The sequence below is a fragment of the Hemitrygon akajei genome, chromosome 26, assembly GCF_048418815.1.
Source record: "Hemitrygon akajei chromosome 26, sHemAka1.3, whole genome shotgun sequence".
NCBI classification, from domain to species: domain Eukaryota; kingdom Metazoa; phylum Chordata; class Chondrichthyes; order Myliobatiformes; family Dasyatidae; genus Hemitrygon; species Hemitrygon akajei.
In genome coordinates, this window is record NC_133149.1 from 45,289,224 (window position 1) to 45,307,532 (window position 18,309).

At 42.6% G+C, this 18,309-nt stretch overlaps 1 protein-coding gene across 4 annotated transcripts in view; it reads right to left on the bottom strand.

Annotated features, from left to right (window-relative positions):
- LOC140716942 (POU domain class 2-associating factor 2-like) overlaps positions 1 to 18,309 on the bottom strand; it is a 77,825-nt gene that overhangs the window by 13,329 nt on the left and 46,187 nt on the right. For all 4 annotated transcript variants that reach the window (XM_073030097.1, XM_073030096.1, XM_073030095.1 and 1 more), the window contains 2 exons: positions 15,014 to 15,094; positions 11,116 to 11,161 (listed from right to left, as the gene is read on the bottom strand). In XM_073030097.1, coding sequence (XP_072886198.1) covers positions 11,116 to 11,161; positions 15,014 to 15,037 — 70 coding nt within the window. In that variant the 5' untranslated portion in view covers positions 15,038 to 15,094. The remainder of the gene's footprint in view (positions 1 to 11,115; positions 11,162 to 15,013; positions 15,095 to 18,309) is intronic.

The following is an 18,309-nucleotide window of genomic DNA, read 5'->3' on the forward strand; positions in this document are numbered from 1 at the left end:
GTAAAGAACTTACCTCTGACATCCCGTCAATACCTACTTTCAATCACCCTCATATTAGACACTTCCACCCTGGGAAAAAGTCTCTGGCTATCCATTCTATCTATGCCTCATATCATCGTGATGATTTTAACTGGCAATTGAAAACACTAGCTAGAGGACCCTTATTTAATTGAACTGAAGGATGCATTGCTTTTTTTTATCCTGTTTAGTTGTAGATATTGGTGAGAATTCCAGATACTGTTCTGGGTAGTTTGAATTTGTCAGAATAAACTATGCATATGGAAGCACATACAAGGGTAGAAATTGATCTGGGGTTGTTTTTTAAGCTTATAATCAATGAAGGGGTAGATGTTGGCCTGACACTCAAGGGAATTGGTGCTGGGGCAACTGGGTCAACAGGATAGGGCAAATGTAATTTGTTCCTTCACATTGCCCATCAACATGTACTTCACTAAACCACTGCTAAACTACGATTAGGAATGCCAACCATTCCATGCCTAGACTGCATTTTGGGACATTTGATCACTTCCAGTAAGATGGCGGTGCGTGTGAACACAGCAGCCTCTGGGGGGCCAACCAAAGGTACTTTTTTCTTTGTAAAATCCATTTCTTATGATCTAAAGACAATTCTACTCCAAGAATACCGGGTACTGCAGGCCACTCCATCAGTGAGCTGCTCATTGATCAGAGTAGCCGAACAGGTGTTGGCGGTGGAGCTGGCCTAGGAGTCGACAGGGCTGGCCAGGATGTTGGAGAAGGAGACAGTTAGGATGTCAGAGGAGCTGGTTTGGGTACATGAAGAGCTGACATGACAGCAGACCGTGATGCTGCCCACTACTCGGAAGCTTCGAAGTTGGTGCAGTTCAACCATAGGAGATTGTCTCAGACACTTTACTTGCGACTGCAAGACTCTGTTGGACAGTGATAATGTAAGTTACCGCAGGCCTAGTGCAGGGACAAATGACATGGAGCTGTGTAGCCTCAGTTGTAGTGAGGACTAGGCCTCAAGCCTCGGGCTTGCCTCTGCTGCAGACCAGGTATTTACAGCATGGTATCTGAGCTCAGCTGGGGCCTGGCCTCTGGCCTCTCCTGTTGATGCTGCCATCCCATGTTCAAGTGGTGGAATGACAGGCTGGATTGCATGCATCTGTGCTCTGTCTAGAGCCTACCATCGATTGCTGGACATTGTCGCTCAGGGCCTTGTCGCTACATGCTTTTTTAAGTGAATATGCTTCTTTGCTTACTATTTTAAATTATGTTACTTGCTATTTTGAGTTATGTTCCTCGCTATTTTGAATGCTGTGCACCTTGGCCCCGGAGGAATGCTGTCTCATACAGCTGTATCTATGTATGGTTTGAATGATAATTAAACTTGATTTGATTTGACTTGGCTGTCCTCCTATCTACATACAGGCAAAGGCTAAAGAGCAAAGCTCCAGAGATGAGGACAGCAAAGATGTGGTCACGGAAGGCAGAGGAGCGGCTACGGGATTGCTTCGAGTCAGTGGACTAGGCCGTGTTCAAAGACTCATCTGTGGATCTGAATGAATCCACCGACTTTATTAAAACAGTCGTAGACGAGTGTGTGCCCACAAAATCATTGGGGAGAGTCCTCACCAACCAGAAGCCCTGGCTGAACCATGAGATCTGCAGTCTGCTGATGGCCAGATCAGAGGCATCCAAGACTGGTGACCACAAAAATTATAAAAGGTACAGGTACGATCTCCGGAAAGGCATCTCACTGGCGAACTGGCAATTCTGGACCAAACTTGAATCAATGAAGGATACTCAACAGTTGTGGCAGGGCTTGAATACTATCACCTTCTATAAAGTTAAATCAAGCAACATAGCATGCAGGGCTTTGCTTCCAGATGAGCTCAATAACTTCTATGTTCGTTTTGACCATCAAAATGTGGAGGGACCTTCACAAGCTCCCACAGCCCCCAATGATCTTGTGATTTCAGTTTCTGAGGCCAATGTGTGAGCAGCCTTCAGGAGGGTGAACCCACGAAAAGCATTCGGCTCAGATGGGGTACTAAAGACCTGTGCTGATCAACTGGCTGGAGTGTTCACTGACATCTTTAATATATCACTTTGGCAGTCTGAGGGATCCACGCATTAGCAGCCAGTTCAAGTGGGCTTCAATTTTATTGGCGCCTAAGAAAAACGTGGTGATCTGCCTCAATGACTATCATCCAGTAGCACTTACATCCACAGTGATGAAGGTTGGTGATGAAACATATCAACTCCTGCCTGAGAAGCAACTTGAATCTGCTTCAATTTGCCTACCGGAGCAACAGGTCCTCACAGATGCCATCTCATTGGCTCTTCACTCAACTCTGGAATGTCTGGACAGCAAAGATGCATACACAAGGATGTTCTTTATAGACTACAGCTCAGCATTCAATACTATCATCCCCTCAAAACTAATCAATAATCTCCAAAACCCTGGCCTCAATACCTCCTTGTGCAATTGGATCCTCGATTTCCTCACTAGGGGACCCCAGTCAGTTCAGATTGGCAACACCATCTCCTCCACAATCTCCATTTAGCACAGGTGCACCACAGGGCTGTGTGCTTAGCCCCCTGCTACTCACTTTGTATTTATGACTGTGAGTCTAAACACAACTCCAATGCCATGTTTAAGTTTGCTGATGACATCACTGTTGTAGGCTGAATCAAAGGTGGTGATGAATCAGCAGAGAGGAGAGAGATTGGAAATCTAGCTGAGTGGAGCCACAACAACAACCTCTCATTCAATGTCAGCAGGACCATGGAGCCGATTACCGACTTCAGAAGAAAGAAACAGGAGGTCCATGAGCTGGTTCTCATTGTGGAATCAGAGGTGGAGAGGGTCAGAAACTTTAAATTGCTAGGTGTTATTTTTTGGAGCACCTGTCCTGGGCCCAGCAGGTAAGTGGAATTACAAAGAAAGGATGACAGTACCTCTACTTCCTCAGGAGTTTGTGAAGATTCGGCATGACGTTTAAAACTTTGACAAACATCTACAGATGTGTGGTGTAGAGTATATTGTCTGGTTGCATCACAGCCTGGTATGGAAACAACTATGCCTTTGAACAGAAAATCCTACAAAGAGTAGTGGATACGGCCCCATCCATCATGAGTAAATCTCTCCCCACCATTCAGCATATCTACACAAAACGTTGTCACATGAAAGCAGCATTCCTCATCAGGGACCCCCACCACCAGGATATGCTCTCTTCTCACACTGCCATCAGGAAAAGGTACAGGAGCCTCAAGACCCACACCATCATGTTCAGGAACAGTTATTATCCCTCAAACATCAGGCTCTTGAACCAAAGTGGTTAACTTCACTCAGCTTCACTCGCCCCATCTCTGAACTGTTCCAGAACCTATGGGCTCACTTTCAAGGACTTTTCATCTCATGTTCTCCACATTTATTGCTTATTTATTTATTTATTTATTTATTTATTATTACTTTATTACTATTATCATTTTCTTTTGTATTTTCAGTTTGTTGTCTTTTGCACATTAGTTGTTTGTCCGTCCTGTTGTGTATATGGTGACATATATGTACTTTGATAATAAATAAACTTCGAACTTTGACGTACAGCGGGAATTATAAACAGTAGCTATTTAGCTGAACATCCAATATGTCTTTGGTATGTGGAAGTTAACCATTGCACCCAGAGGAAACCCATGTGGTCATAGAATTATAGTGCACTACAGCACAGAAACAGGCCTTTCAGCCCAATCAGTCCATGCCAAACTCTTGTTGTGCCTGGTCCCATGGACCCACACCAGGATCATAGCCCTCAATACCCCTTTCATCCATGCACCTGTCCAAATTTATCTCACATATTGAAATTCAGCCATATCCACCACTTGTGCTAGAAGCTCATTCCACTCTCTCAACACCCTCTGAGTAAAGAAGTGCCCTCTCATGTTCTTCTTAAACATTTCCCCTTTCATGCTTAACTCATGACCTCTGGTTGTAGTCTCTCCAAACCTCAATGGAAAAGCATGACCCTATATTGACCCTATCTACACCCCTCATAATTTTGTATACCTCTATCAAATCTTTCCTCAATTGCCTACACTCCAGAAAATAAAGTTCAAATCTATTCAACCTTTCCTTATAACTCAGGTCCTCAAGTTCCAGCAACATCCTTGTAAATTTTCTTTGTACTCTTTCAATTTTATTGTTATTGTTCCTGTAGGTGGATGAACAGAACTACACACAGAAGGACAGGAAGTCAGGATGGGACCCAAGACCCTGGTGCTCTCAAGCAGCTGCATTGCATCGAGCAACACTGTGCCTCTTCAGTTAAGGTCCGATATTATTGCCTCTTAATGAAATTCTCCAGCAAAAATCATTCTCCTCCTGTGAGAATTCTGTTCTGGGATTGTGTTCTTCCCATTTAACATCTAAAGAGGAATATCTACTGTCTGGATCATCTTTCCCATGTGGAACATGGCTTTTCAAAGTAGGTGAGCAGTTTCAGCCCAGAGTGTTTGGGTATAGATCAGAAAAAATCATGTTGGTATTACTGAAGTATGAACACACCATGCTTGGTTATGTCTCATATTATGTTATAAAACATCTAATGAAATTAATGTTTTGGCCCCTTATCTAAGAAAAGACATGCTGGCATGGGGAGGGCCACAATGAGATTTACGAGAATGACCCTGACAATGGAAGTGTTAATGTATAAGGGGTGTTTGATGATTCTGGGCCTGTGCTCACTGGAGTTTAGAAGAATGGGTGGGTGGGGGGGGGGGGACTCATTGAAACCTATCAAATATTGAAAGGCCTCGACAGAGTGGATGTGGAGAGGATGTTTCCTATAGTGGGGGAGTCTAGAATCAGAGGTCACGGCCTCAGAAATGAGGGACATCCACTTAGAACAGAAATGAGGAGGAATTACTTTAGCCAGAGGGTGGTGAATCTGCAGAATTCATTGCCACAGATGATTGTGGAGGCCAAGTCATTGGATACATTTAGAAGTGAAGGATGATAGGTTCTTGATTAGTAAGGACATCAAAGGTTATGAGGAGAAGGCAGGAGAATGGGGTTGAGAGGGATAATAAAACAGCTGTGACAGATTGGTGGAGTAGACTCAATGGGCTAAATGCCCTAATTCTCCTCCTGTGTCTTATGGTCTTATGAATGGTCACAAAAATAGTCCTTTCTATATATGTCCTTTCCCATATTATAACATGGGAAATAATAACTATTAAGTTATTATTCATTTATTATAGCATTGAACATTGGTATGGGCACCACAGTAACGTGGAGGTTAGCACAACGCTATTACAGCTCAGGGCATCAGAGTTCGGAGTTCAATTCCAGTGCTGTCTGCAAGGAGTTTGTACATTCTCCATGTGGAATGCATTGGTTTCCTCCCACAGTCCAAGGACGTACTGGTCGGTAGGTTCATTGGTCATTGCAAATTGTCTTCTGATTAGGCGAGGGTTAAATCGAGGGACTGCTGGGCAGTGCAGCTCCAAGGGCCAGAAGGGCTTGTTCCATGCTGTAGCTCAATAAATATATAAATATATTGTTAGATCTCCTGATGGTATAAATATACTTATATTTCTTTTGAAGTGATTTGCATATGAGGTCATTATAAATTAATTATTTTATTGTCATTTTTTTCTCTGCAGCTTTTGCACTTTGAGGAAATGAACTTGCACAAATCATTTATCTGTATTGATCTCATGCAGTAAGCAAATCATTTTACTGTTATAACACAACGTACTTTAAATGGAACTACACTGTCCATACGTGCACAGGTGCAATGAAAAACTTACTCGCAGTAGCATCACAGGGACAGGCCATCAGATACACAACATTCACAAGAGAAACATAAATTATACACAATTGGAAAGAAAGAGTCCACTTAAGCACACAGAGGTCAACATTTTCATAGTGTTTGTAAGCTGTAGTGATTATGGCTTTGCCAGTTGATTCAATAACTGAATGGTTGAAGGGAAATAGTAGTTCCTGAATCTGGTTGTCCGAAAATGCAGGTTCTGTACCTCCTGCCCAAGAAGATGGCATGGCCATCTGGATGATGGGGATAAGACCATAAGACAGAGGAACTGAATTAGGCCATTCAGCTTCGCCATTCCATCATGGCTGACCCGGATCCCACTCAACGCCACACACTACCTTTTCACCATATCCTTTGATACCCTGACGGATCAGGAAACTATCAACTTCCGCCTTAAATATACCCATGGACTTGGCCTCCCCCGGAGTCTGTGGCAGATCATTCCACATATTTAATTTTTACTCTCTGGCTAAAAAAAAATCCTCCTTACCTCTGTTCTAAAATGTCACCCCTCAATTTTGATGCAGTATTCTCTAGTTTTGGAAAGCCCTACCAGAGGAAACATCCTCTCCACATTCACTTTGTCTAGTCCTTTCAACATTCGATAGGTTTCAATGAGATCCCCTCCCATTCTTCTAAATTCCAGTGAGTACAGGCCCAAAGCTGCCAGACACTCCACATATGTTAACCTCTTCATTCCCAGAATCATCCTTGTGAACCTCCTCTGGACTCTCTCCAATGACAACTCATCCTTTCTGAGATATGGGGTCCAAAACTGTTGACAATACTCCAAGTACCACCTGACTAATGCCTTATAAAGTCTCAGAATTATCTCCTTGCTTTTATATTCTATTCCCCCTAAAATAAATACTAATATTGCATTTGCCTTCTTTACCACAGACTCAATCTGTAAACTAACATTCTGGGAGTCTTGCATAAGGACTCCTAAGTCCCTCTGCATCTCTGATGTTTGAACCTTCTCCCCCATTTAGATAATAGTCTGCACTATTGTTCCGTTTACCAAAATGCATTATCATACATTTCCCAACACTGTGTCCCATCTGCCACTTTTTTGCCCATTCTTCCAATTTGTCCTGCAATCACATTGCTTCCTCAGCACTACCTACCCCTCCACCTATCTTCGAATCATCCACAAACTTTTCCACAAAGCAATCAATTCCATTATCCAAATCATTGACAAACAATGTGAAAAGTAACAGTCTCAATACTGACCCCTGAGGAACACCACTAGTCACTGGCAGCCAATCAGAAAAGGCCCCTTTTATTCCCACTCACTGCCTCCTGCCCGTCAGCCATTCCACTATTCATGCCAGTATCTTTCCTGTAACACCATGGGATTTTATCTTATTAAGCAGCCTCATGTGTGGCACCTTATCAAACGCCTTCTGAAAATGCAAGTAAATGACATCCACTGCCTCTCCTTTGTCCACTCTGCTTGTTACTTCCTCAAACTGTAACAGATTTTGTCAGCAAGATTTCCAATTTACAGAAACCATGCTGACTTTGACTTAGTATTAGCCTCCAAGTACCCTGAAACCTCTTCCTTCATTATAGACTCAAACACTTTCCCAACCTCTGAGGTTAGGCTAACTGGCTTATAATTTATTTTCTTTTGTCCTCTTCCCTTCTTAAAGTGTGGAATGACATTTCCAATCTTCCAGTCCTCCGGGACCATACCAAAATCAAGTGGTTCTTGAAAGGTGATGGATCTTTGATGATGCCTGCCTTCTTAAGGCAAGACCACATCTAGATACTACCAATGGTGAGGATGGATGTGCCCATGATACATTGAGCTGAGTCCACTAGTCTCCTGTTCCTGTGCATTCAAATTGCCATAGAAGACCATAATACAACCAGTCAGTATACTTTCAACAATATGAGAGTGGAAGTGTATTGGTGTATTTGATGATAAGAAAAACTTGCTTCACCTCCTGATATTGCAATCTGATGTTGACCTATTGAAGCTGTGTTGCACTCTTAGTCAATGTCAGTAATGTATGAATCATCTCCACTAGTGTAGGTTTATTTATTGCATATGACTAACATTGTCTTAACAATGAGGCCCTCTGTTAGTCACGGATGTTGTATCCCAGCTGTCAACGTGATACGCAAGACTGGTGTGGTGAACTACATATACCTGTCTGGACACGCCCCCTGCTGACTGCTCCTGTGGCTCCTCCCACAGACCCCTGTATAAGGGCGATTGAGGTCTGAGCCCGGCCTCTCAGTCTCCAGGATGTAGTCTGGTGGTCAACCACTGCTTGTTCCTTCTTCCAGTCAATAAAAGCCAATACCTCGCCTTTACGTCTCAGAGAGAGTTATTGATGGTGCATCAACTGGGCAGTTCAATATGGAGCGCAAGCTGTTGACAATGTAGCAGGCTCCCCCTCTCCACGCACCTGCGAGCCCAAAGGAATTCAAGACGAGTATTTATCAACCGTTTACCGAGAAGGGAGAAAAAAAAATTCAGAGAATGGAAAAAAAAAGGGGGTGAAGAAAAGAAAAAGATAAAATAAATAAATATTTAAAACAGAGGAAAAATAAATCAGCAGTTGAACTGTGAACCAACAAACAGGGAGGCCTTCACTAAAGACTTCAAACCTCCAAAACAAGTTAGAATTAGTTGTAGAACTCTGTAGGTAAAGTTATACAGAGGTAAAAATAGATTACACACACACCAAATCCCGGGAGAGATTGTCAACAGCCTTTAGAGTTTCAGTGAATAATGTCTGAGTGATTCAAGTGAATTCCGAGTCCGGAGAAAGTAATTTTACTACGAGGAGTACTTATCCACCATTTTAGGAGGCCCGATCAGATTCCGAAGATGACTGGATAGCCGGAAGACTTGCCACAAACGCTTCAGCTTCCCTTGCTGATTTGAACCACTTGAATTCCCCGGTATTAAACTTGATTCTTAGGTCAGCAAGATTACGAAAGGAAGGTTTGAAACCACGATCAAAAAGCACTTTCATTACGCCTTTATACTCAGCGCGCATCTTTAAGGTCTGGGGTGCAAAATCTTCCACAAAGCGAATGGTTGTATCCTGGAAAGAAAAAGAGCCTCTGCGACGTGCCTCCACAATCAGACTGTGTTTTACCTGGTATTGATGGAAACACAAGATTACTGGTCGCGGACGGGAGCCCAGAATTCCGGGGGAAACATAGACTCTGTGTGCCCGTTCGAGCTCGGGCAGCTTCGGAAGCAGATCCTTCCCAAATATCTCACAGAGAAACTCGGCGAAAAACTTCACGGTTGACCCCTTCTCAGTTGCCTCTGGTAATCCCAGAATTCTGATGTTGCAGCGTCTGCTGCGATTTTCGAGATCCACCATTTTGGAAAGAAGTTTATTAGATTTTTCCTCTAAGCTGGAACAGAGAGTCTCCAAGTATCGAACCTGACTTTCTAAAGCTTCAGAAGTCGAATCGATGCGAGATAAGTGTTCAACATGTTTGTCCACTTTATCGTTGATCCGATCCAGTTTCTCTTCTAACTGTTTGAAAGCGGTTTTAATTTCCTTTAAGATTTCGTCTTGGAGATTTTCAAGCGCCTTCAAGCGTCACGTCCGACGAGGTCGTAGTTTCTTTTCTCCCGGATTTAGAACTCTTGCTAGACATTGTAGGTTAGATATATTCACAGGCAAGTAAGAGATACCGAAATAATTCCTAACTAAGCTTTATAAAATGGAGACATTTAGTGCAAAGGTAGCGACAGTAACGGAACAAAAGTTCGGAGCAGCTAAGCAATCGCCATCTTACCGGAAGTGAGCCCAAAGGAATGACAGAGACCAATACAGTTTGGCACCAGTGGTGTCACAGGAGTTGCCAGTCAGCATTAAACTCAGTGTAGGACTGCCTTAAGGACTCCAGCTCCAGATTTTTCCCTCAGGGTTTACTCCCGAAGCCCTCCCCATGAGTGGGTACAGCCACAAGGCAGCGGAAGCTTGAGATCAGAGTTTATCTTCTCCTAAATGAGCTGCCAACCACAGCTGATGAGCTCCATCTGCCTACAGCAACTGGTTTTAAGGCACCAGTAACCCACCTTTACCCCTTCTTCTGTCAGTAGAAACAGTTCCGCAGGGCTTAGTAGCTAAGCCACATGTGAAGGCCAGGGGCTGGACTTGGTTATCAGAGTCTATTTGAAATGCACACCATTGGGAGCATTTAATAGATGGTGGGACTTGTCCACACTACTTCTTCCAGCTATAACAACCTGAACAATGTGTTACAGTTAAAATGAGTATTAGAGAGAAAGCCAAGGCTCAATAAATGATAATTACTGGAAAAGACACAACAGAATTACTAGCAGTTTTATGGTAGAATTACTGCACCACATCTACCACATAAATGTTAACCTTATTCTAATCATGAGCAAGAGTTAGCAACTTAATAAAAAGTAAAGACTACTTGGATCATTTCTTGTCTGCCTCAACAATTCACTGGGACATAGTAGGTGAGGCCTAATTTGGAGTATCGTCTGCAGTTCTGGCATCCACCTACAGGAAAGGTATCAATGAAATTGAAAGACTGCGGAGAATAGTTACATGGCTGTTGCCGGGTACTGGAGAACCTGAGTTATAAGGAAAGATTGAATAGGTTAGGATTCTATTCTTTAGAATGTAGAAGATTGAGAGGAGATTTGATAGAGGTGTACAATATAATGAGAGATTGTCAGTACCTCCAGTTGAACTCTGTCTTTTTGTGTGTTTCCCACTAGCTGTCAGTCTGTGGTTTGTATTGTCATGAGCTCCTGTTCTACTCCGGCCCCTGTATCACTGAGTACTTCATCTCTCATCTGTTTCTCATTATTACCTGATTTAACCCTAGCCTAATCACAAGACAATTTACAATGACCAATTAACCTACTAACATCTTTGGACTGTGGGAGGAAACCAGAGCACCTGGAGGAAATGCACACAGTCGTGGGGAGAACGTACAGACTGCATCAGTATTGAACTCTGATGGTCCAAGGTGTAATAATGTCGCACTAACTGCCACGCTACTGTGACGCTTCACAGGACCATTGCCAAGTTTGCTTCTTGACACATAGCTTTTTTTTAAACCTGCAGCACATTAACATCCAGAAACGAAATGTCACTATTCAATAGAAGAGGGAATGAACAGTAAGATCAAACATTATATTGTACTTTCAGAATTTTTGTTTTATTTGGTGTGAAGTTTTAATCACCTTCATGGAGGCAGCAAGCACAGAAGACAGAACCCAAACCCTTTCATCCCATTGAACACTTCGCAAATATTTGGCAGAAATTCCACTTACCAGGCATTTGGACATAAGCTGATGATTGAGAGGAATTAGTTCCTGTCTAAAGAGGAAGGAGAGTTTATTGTTAAATGTAATCAACAGTACATTCAGTACAAATGATCATCAACTTAGCAGAGTCTCCCATTCCAGTTTTATTTATTATTTATTTATTGAGCCACCGTGTGGAACAGGCCCTTCTCGCCCCTCAAGCCGCACCACTCAGTAACTCACCTACTTAACCCAAGCCTAATCACAAGACAATTTACAATGGCCAATTAACCTACTAACCTGTGTGACTTCAGATTGTGGGTGGAAACCCACGATGTTCATGGGGAGAATGTACAAACTCCTTACAGACGACGCTCAAATTGAACTACGAACTTTGGATCGCCCCAAGGTGTACTCGCATCGTGCTAACCGTTATGTTACCATGGTGCCCAGCAATGATACAACTCAGCAACACCTCCAATCTTTTTATATTTTTAAGGAGGCTTTACTTAATGTCTCCCTGGCGTGAATGTGATCAAAGATGGACTTTCTGACCAAAACAAGGGGAAGCCAACATGATAAAAGTCCAAAGTTTTTCTCTGTGTGATAGAATGTGGAAGGCAGACATAGACCAGTATAGCACAGCACAGGCCTTCCTGCCCATCATGTCTGTGCCAACTTTGAAACCAATTTTATCTAATTCCATCATCTATCTATTCCCTGCCTCTACATGTGTCCATCTAAATGCCTCTTAAACATTTCTGTCTGCTTCTGCCGCCTTCCCTGGCAACACCTCGAAAGGTAGCATCCATTAGTAAAGACCCTCACCATCTAGGACAAGCCCTCTTATCAATACTAACATCAGGAGGATGTACAGGGACATGAAGACCCACACTCAATGATTCAGGAGCAGTTTCTTCCCCTCTACCACCAACGGACAATGAACCCATGAACACTCCCTCATTTTCCCTCTTTTGTATTTTTATTCATTTATTGTAACTTAAGTAATATTGTTACATCTTGCACTGTACTGCTGCCAGAAAACAATAAATTTCATGACAGACATCAGTGATAATAAATCTGATTCTAGGGACCTACCACTGTCTGTGTAAAACCTTGCCTTGCACATCCCCTGTAATCTTTCCATCTGTCACCCTAAGCTTCTGCTCTTCTGTATTTGATATTTCCTTCCTGAATAGAAGACTTTCTATTGACCTTTCCTACTTGTATCTCTTATGTGGGCAGCACAGCAGTGTAGCAGCTAGCGTAACGCTTTACAGAGATTAGGATTCAATTCCTGTAACTGTCTGTAAGGTATTTGTATGCTGTCCTTGTAACTCCCCAGTATTTGTATGTTCTCCCTGAGTAAGCTCTGGTTTATATGCTCTATTTTCCTCCCACATTCAAAAGACATGCTAGTTTAAGGTTAGTGAGTTGTGGGCATGCTGTGTTGGCGCCAGAAGTGTGGCGACACTTGTGGCTGCCTCCAGCACATCCTCAACCTGTGTTGGTCATTGACACAAATTACACATTTCAGTATACAGTAACAAATGAAGCTATTCTTTTATGATTTTATATACTTCCATCAGATTGTCACTCAGCATCCAATGCTTCCAAGTAAACAATGCAAATTAGTTCAACCTCCCCTTGGAGCTAATACTCTCCAATCTAGTTAACATCCTAGTGAACACCTGCAGAATATCCACAGCCTCCATAGCATTCCTATGGTGTGTCAACCAGAACTACACACCATTCTTCAAATACAAACCAATCAATGTTTTATATACCAGCAACATGACTTGCCAACTTTTATACTCAATAACTCAAGCAATGATAGCAAACATACCACACTCCTTCTTTACCACCCTATCCTATTGTGTCGCTATCTTCAGAGAGAAATGCAATTGCAACCTGAGATCCCTCCGTACATCAATGTTCCTGAGGACCCTGCCACTTCCCTCAGTGATCATCATTCTCCCTAAAAGGAGAAATAAAGAGATCAAGTGGGAGTTTGCCTCAGTGACAGCTCACTCCCTTAAAGCTAGCTCTACCTCTCCTCCTCTACTGGAATCATTTTTATGCAAAAATATTAACAGCACAATTTGCATGCTGCAACAGTTAATACCTTTAGATGTTGTTGGCTGAGCACTAGGAGCTTTTGACACTTATTTGCCTTGTGTTCTGCTCTCCTTAAGGAAATGAACTTATTATCTGGCTGAGGTAACAGTTGTCAAACAAGTTGCATTTATTGTGAGAGGGGGTTCTATGATAAGCTGTCTGTCACCTGACATCAGGAGCCAGCATTAGGAAAAACATGAATCAGTCACGGGTTGGAGCTAAATGCTCTCCAGATTAGAAGACAATCTGTTCGTGAATCTCAATGAATTAGTTCAGATCTTTCAATCTCCCATTTTTATCTCAGAGGGAGAACAAAGGGAGAATAGACTGGGGTCATGGTCAGGGTTGGAAAGTTTCAACAGACAACATAATATCAAAGATCAGAATTTGAAAGCTAATTGTTAGAAAATGTTAGAATTGATAATTCTGAAGATCTTTGGCACATTTTTGCAAGATTAAAGGAGCTATATAAATGGAAGCTGCTATTGTTATTAGAAGCAAAGGAAATGTTGTTGGAGTAGGATTTCAGAGATAAAAGTGATAGAGCGGTCCTGAAATTGTCTTCACCGTAAGCAGATCAATAACTGTAAAATTAGCAGAGAAATGTATCTACAGACAGATCCAACCAATTCACATCATGATTCAACGGAACCAACCTTTAACTGTGGTATCTGTGCCCTCCACATGCGACCTGCTGGATATGAGCCCAGCAGTGGTACACAATCTTGTAGCACCTGAGTCCAGCAGCAACCATTCTAATCCCACATCTCAACACAAGCTGGAAGAGGCACTGATATGGCTGAATCTCATAGTATGCTTCATTTTCAATTACTGCCAGGGTGGGAAAGAGGTGGACTAAGTCACGAGATGGTTATAGAGTTGTCTGCTTTGCATGCACTGGTTTCATCACTAGCTCAATAGATTTCAGTTACTTTTAAATTTTGAGCTATTGGTCTTTTGCCTATTTCTGATTTTAATCAGTTCAGCATCAAATGACAGGTTTTCATTATCTAGAATCTATACTCAGTGACCACTTTAATAGATACACCTTGGAATCCATTGAAATCTTCTGCTGCTGTAGCCCATCCACTCCAAGGTTCGACATGTTGAACATTCAGAGATGCTCTTCTGCACACCACTGTTGTAACGTGTGATTATTTGAGTTACTGTCACCTTCCTGTCAGCTTGAACCAGTCTGGCCATTCTCCTCTGACCTCTCTCATTAACAAGGTGTTTTCATCCACAGAACTGCCGCTCACTACATGTTTCTTGCACTATTTTCTGTAAACTCTAGAGACTGCTGTGTGTGAAAATCCCAGGAGATCAGCAGTTTCTGAGATACTCAAACCACCCCATCTGGCACCAACAATCATTCCATGATCAAAGTCACTTAGATCACATTTCTTCCTCATTCTGACATTTGGTCTGAACAACAACTGAGCCTCTTGACCATGTCTGCATGCTTTTATATGTTGAGTTGGTGCTACATGATTGGCTGTTTGATATTTGAATTAACGAGAAGGTGTACAGGCCTCTGATTGTAAGTTCTGGAATTGTGCCCTCACACAAATGTCAGAATATAGCAGTATAGAAACAGGAGGTTGTTATGTGGTCCCTATAGCCTAATCTACCAACACTGTCTGAACTATTACTCTGTGCTTTTCTTTTTTGCATTTCTATTTTGGTTCACAAAGAACTACGCCAGAACCCGAAAATGAATTTTAAAAGAATTGGAATTTAGCAACGGACCTAGAATCAACTCACTAAGTTTTCTCCCACCTCATCTGAAACACACTTTAGAACCTACCTCTTTGACCAGGCTCTTGGTCATCTGTTCCAATATCTCCTTATGAGGGTCACTGTCAAATCGTGCTTCATGATGACGCCCCTGTTTTTAAAAAAAGAAAGATTTGCAATTATATAATGTTTTTTGCTGAGCTGGATGACCCTAATGCATCAGCTAATGACTTTTGAAATGTAGTCACAGTCTTAATGCAGAAACGTGGTATAAAAATCGCATACTGCTTGCTCCCCAAATATTGATGTCATATTATGATTGCAGAACATTTTGGGCATGCTACATTGACACAGCAATGTGTGACAACAATTGAGGGCTGCCCCAATCACTTCCTTAGGTTATGTTGGTTGTTAACACAAATGATACATTTCACTGCATGTTTTGATGTACATGTGATAAATAAATATGAATCTGAGATTGGCAGGGAATCTAATTTCCAGGATCCATTCATTCATCCATTGATTGTCTTGAAAATATCACCATGGGATATTTTACAGCTACCTAGAAGAGTTGATGATTTTTATTTTAATTTATTTATGTATTTATTTAGCGATACACCACAGTAAAGGGCCTTCCGGCCCAACAAGTCCTGCCATGCAATTACACCTGGGTGACCAATTCACCTGCCAACCCATATGTCTTTGGAAATTGAGAGGAAACTGGAGAGCTGGAATGAAACTCATGCAGGCATGGGGAGAACATACAACCTCCTTATACACAGAGGCAGCAATTGAACCTGGGTTGTTGGCACTGTAATAGTTTTGTGCTAACTGCTATGCTTGTGTTCCACACTCTCTGTTATGTTAAAAGTGCTTGACAAATACTAATTCTTAAAAATGCTGGAGGAACTCAGCAGGTCATGAATAAACAGTGCACATTTCAGGCTGAGACCCTTCTTTAGGACTGGAAAGGAAGGGGGTAGATGCCAGAATAAAAAGGTGGAGGGAGGGGAAGGAGGCTAGCTAGAAGGCAATATCTGAAGCTTGGTGGGTGGAAAAGGTCAAGGACTGGAGAGGAAAGAATCTAATAGGAGAGGAAAGTGGAGCATGGGAGAGAGGGAAGGAGGAGGGGACCCAAGGGGAGATGATAGGCAGGTGGGAAGAGGTAAGAGACCAGAGTGGGGAAGGAAAAGTTTTTCTTTACCAGAAAGATAAATCGATATTCATGCCATCAGGTTGGAGGCTACCCAGACGGAATATAAGGTGTTGCTCCTCCACCCTGAGTGTGGCCTCATCATGGCACAAGAGGGGGCCATGGACTGACATGTCGGAACAAGAATGGGAATGGGAATTAAAATGTTTGGCCATTGGGAAGTCCCACTTGTGGCGGATGGAATGGAGGTGGTTGACAGAACGGTCCCCAATTTACGATGGGTCTCACCTCTGTAGAGGAGGCTGCACTGGGAGCACCAGAGACAATAGACTAGACGACCCCAGCAGATTCGCAGGCGAAGTGTTGCCTCACCTGGAAGGACTGTTTGGAGTGCTGAGTGGAGGTGAGGGAGGAGGTGTACCACTTTGGTTGTTTGCAGGGATAAGTGCCAGGAGGGATATTAGTGGGGAGGGACAAGTAAACAAGGGAATTATGGAGGGGGAAATCCTTGTGGAAAGTGGGGGGGGGGGGGAGGTGAGGTAAAGATACATTTGGTGGTAGGATCCCTTTGGAGAAAGCAGAAATTGCAAAGGATGATGTGTTGGATGTGGAGGCTCAATGTTACTGAACACAGTAACAAATGCTAATTGTGGGCTCATTAGGCCAGAAGGGCCTGTCACCATGCTGTATCTCTGAATAAAAATAATAAAATTTTTCTTTCATAAAATCTCACTTTATCTAATCCTGATGAATTTCATTGTTTTATGGATTGACCACATTTACTTTCCTATTTATTTAAAGGTGGGCCCACGTTGACTAATTAACTTCCTGACCTGTATGTCTTTGGGAATGTGGGAGGAAACTGGAGCACCCAGAGAAAGGCCAGACTGTCAGAGGGAGAATATGCAAACCCCATACAGACAAGATCAGGACTGAATGTGACTCACTGAAATCGAGGCACCAGCTGAGTCATTGTGCTGCCTTCTTCAAGGGTTTATGATTCATAGATCGATGCTGCAGCCCAGCTCGTACGTGGCAACCAGGATATCTATTTACATTCATTACATATACCTGCCTTTCGCCTGTATCCATCTAAACCTTCATCTAGGCACCTGTTCAAATGTCTTTTGAATGTTGTAATTGTATCCGCTGGCAGCTCATTTCAGATACTCTCCAATTTATGCGTTAAAACTTGATCCTGTAATCTCCATTATATGTTTTCCCTCTCACCTTAAACCTATACCCTCAAGATTTAGACTCCCTTACCCTGACAAAATGACTGAGACAATTTACCCTATCCTATGCCTCCCAGGATCAAATAAATCTCAAGAAGGTCATTCATTCAAGGCAAGTAATCCCAGTCTAGCTAACATCTCCGTAAAAAGCATAAAACAGAGGAACAGAATTAAGCCATTTGGCCTATTGAGCCTGTTCTGCCATTCCATCCAGACTGATTTATTATCTCTCACAATCCCACTCCCCTGCCTTCTCCCAGTAACCTTTAATGCCCTGTCTAATCAAGAACCTATCAAGCTCCACTTTAAATATACCCAATGACCTGTCCTTCACAGCTGTCTGTGACAGTGAATTTCTGGCTAAAGGAATTTCTTAACTCCTTTCTAAAGGGACATCACCCTATTCTGAGACTATACCCTGGGGTCCTAGACTCCCCCCTCTATAGGAAACATCCTCTCCACATCCACTCTATCTGGGCCTTTCAATATTCTATATTTTTCAATTAGACCCCCCCCCCCCCACCATTTTTCTAAACGCCAGCGAATACAGGCACAGAGCCATTAAACACTCCTTATCCGTTAACTCTTTCATTCCTGGAGTCATTCTCGTGAACCTCTCCTGGGCCCTCTCCAATGCCAGTACATCTTTTCTTAGATAAGGGGCCCAAACTTGCTCACAATACTCCAAGTGCTGTCTGACTAATGCCTTATAAAGCCTCAGTGTTATATCCTTGGTATTATATTCTAGTCCTCTCAAAATGAATGCTAACATTGCATTTGCCTTCTTTATAGCTCAAGCTCAACAGTCCAGGAAACATTTCTACGAATCTTTTCTGCACTCTCTCTAGCTTAATCATATGCTTCATATAGCCAGCTACATCATTGACACTAGCCTCCACAGCATTAAGGACATATTCAAAAGGCAATTCCTCAAAAAGGCAACATCTGTTATTAAGGACCCCCATCATCCAGGACATG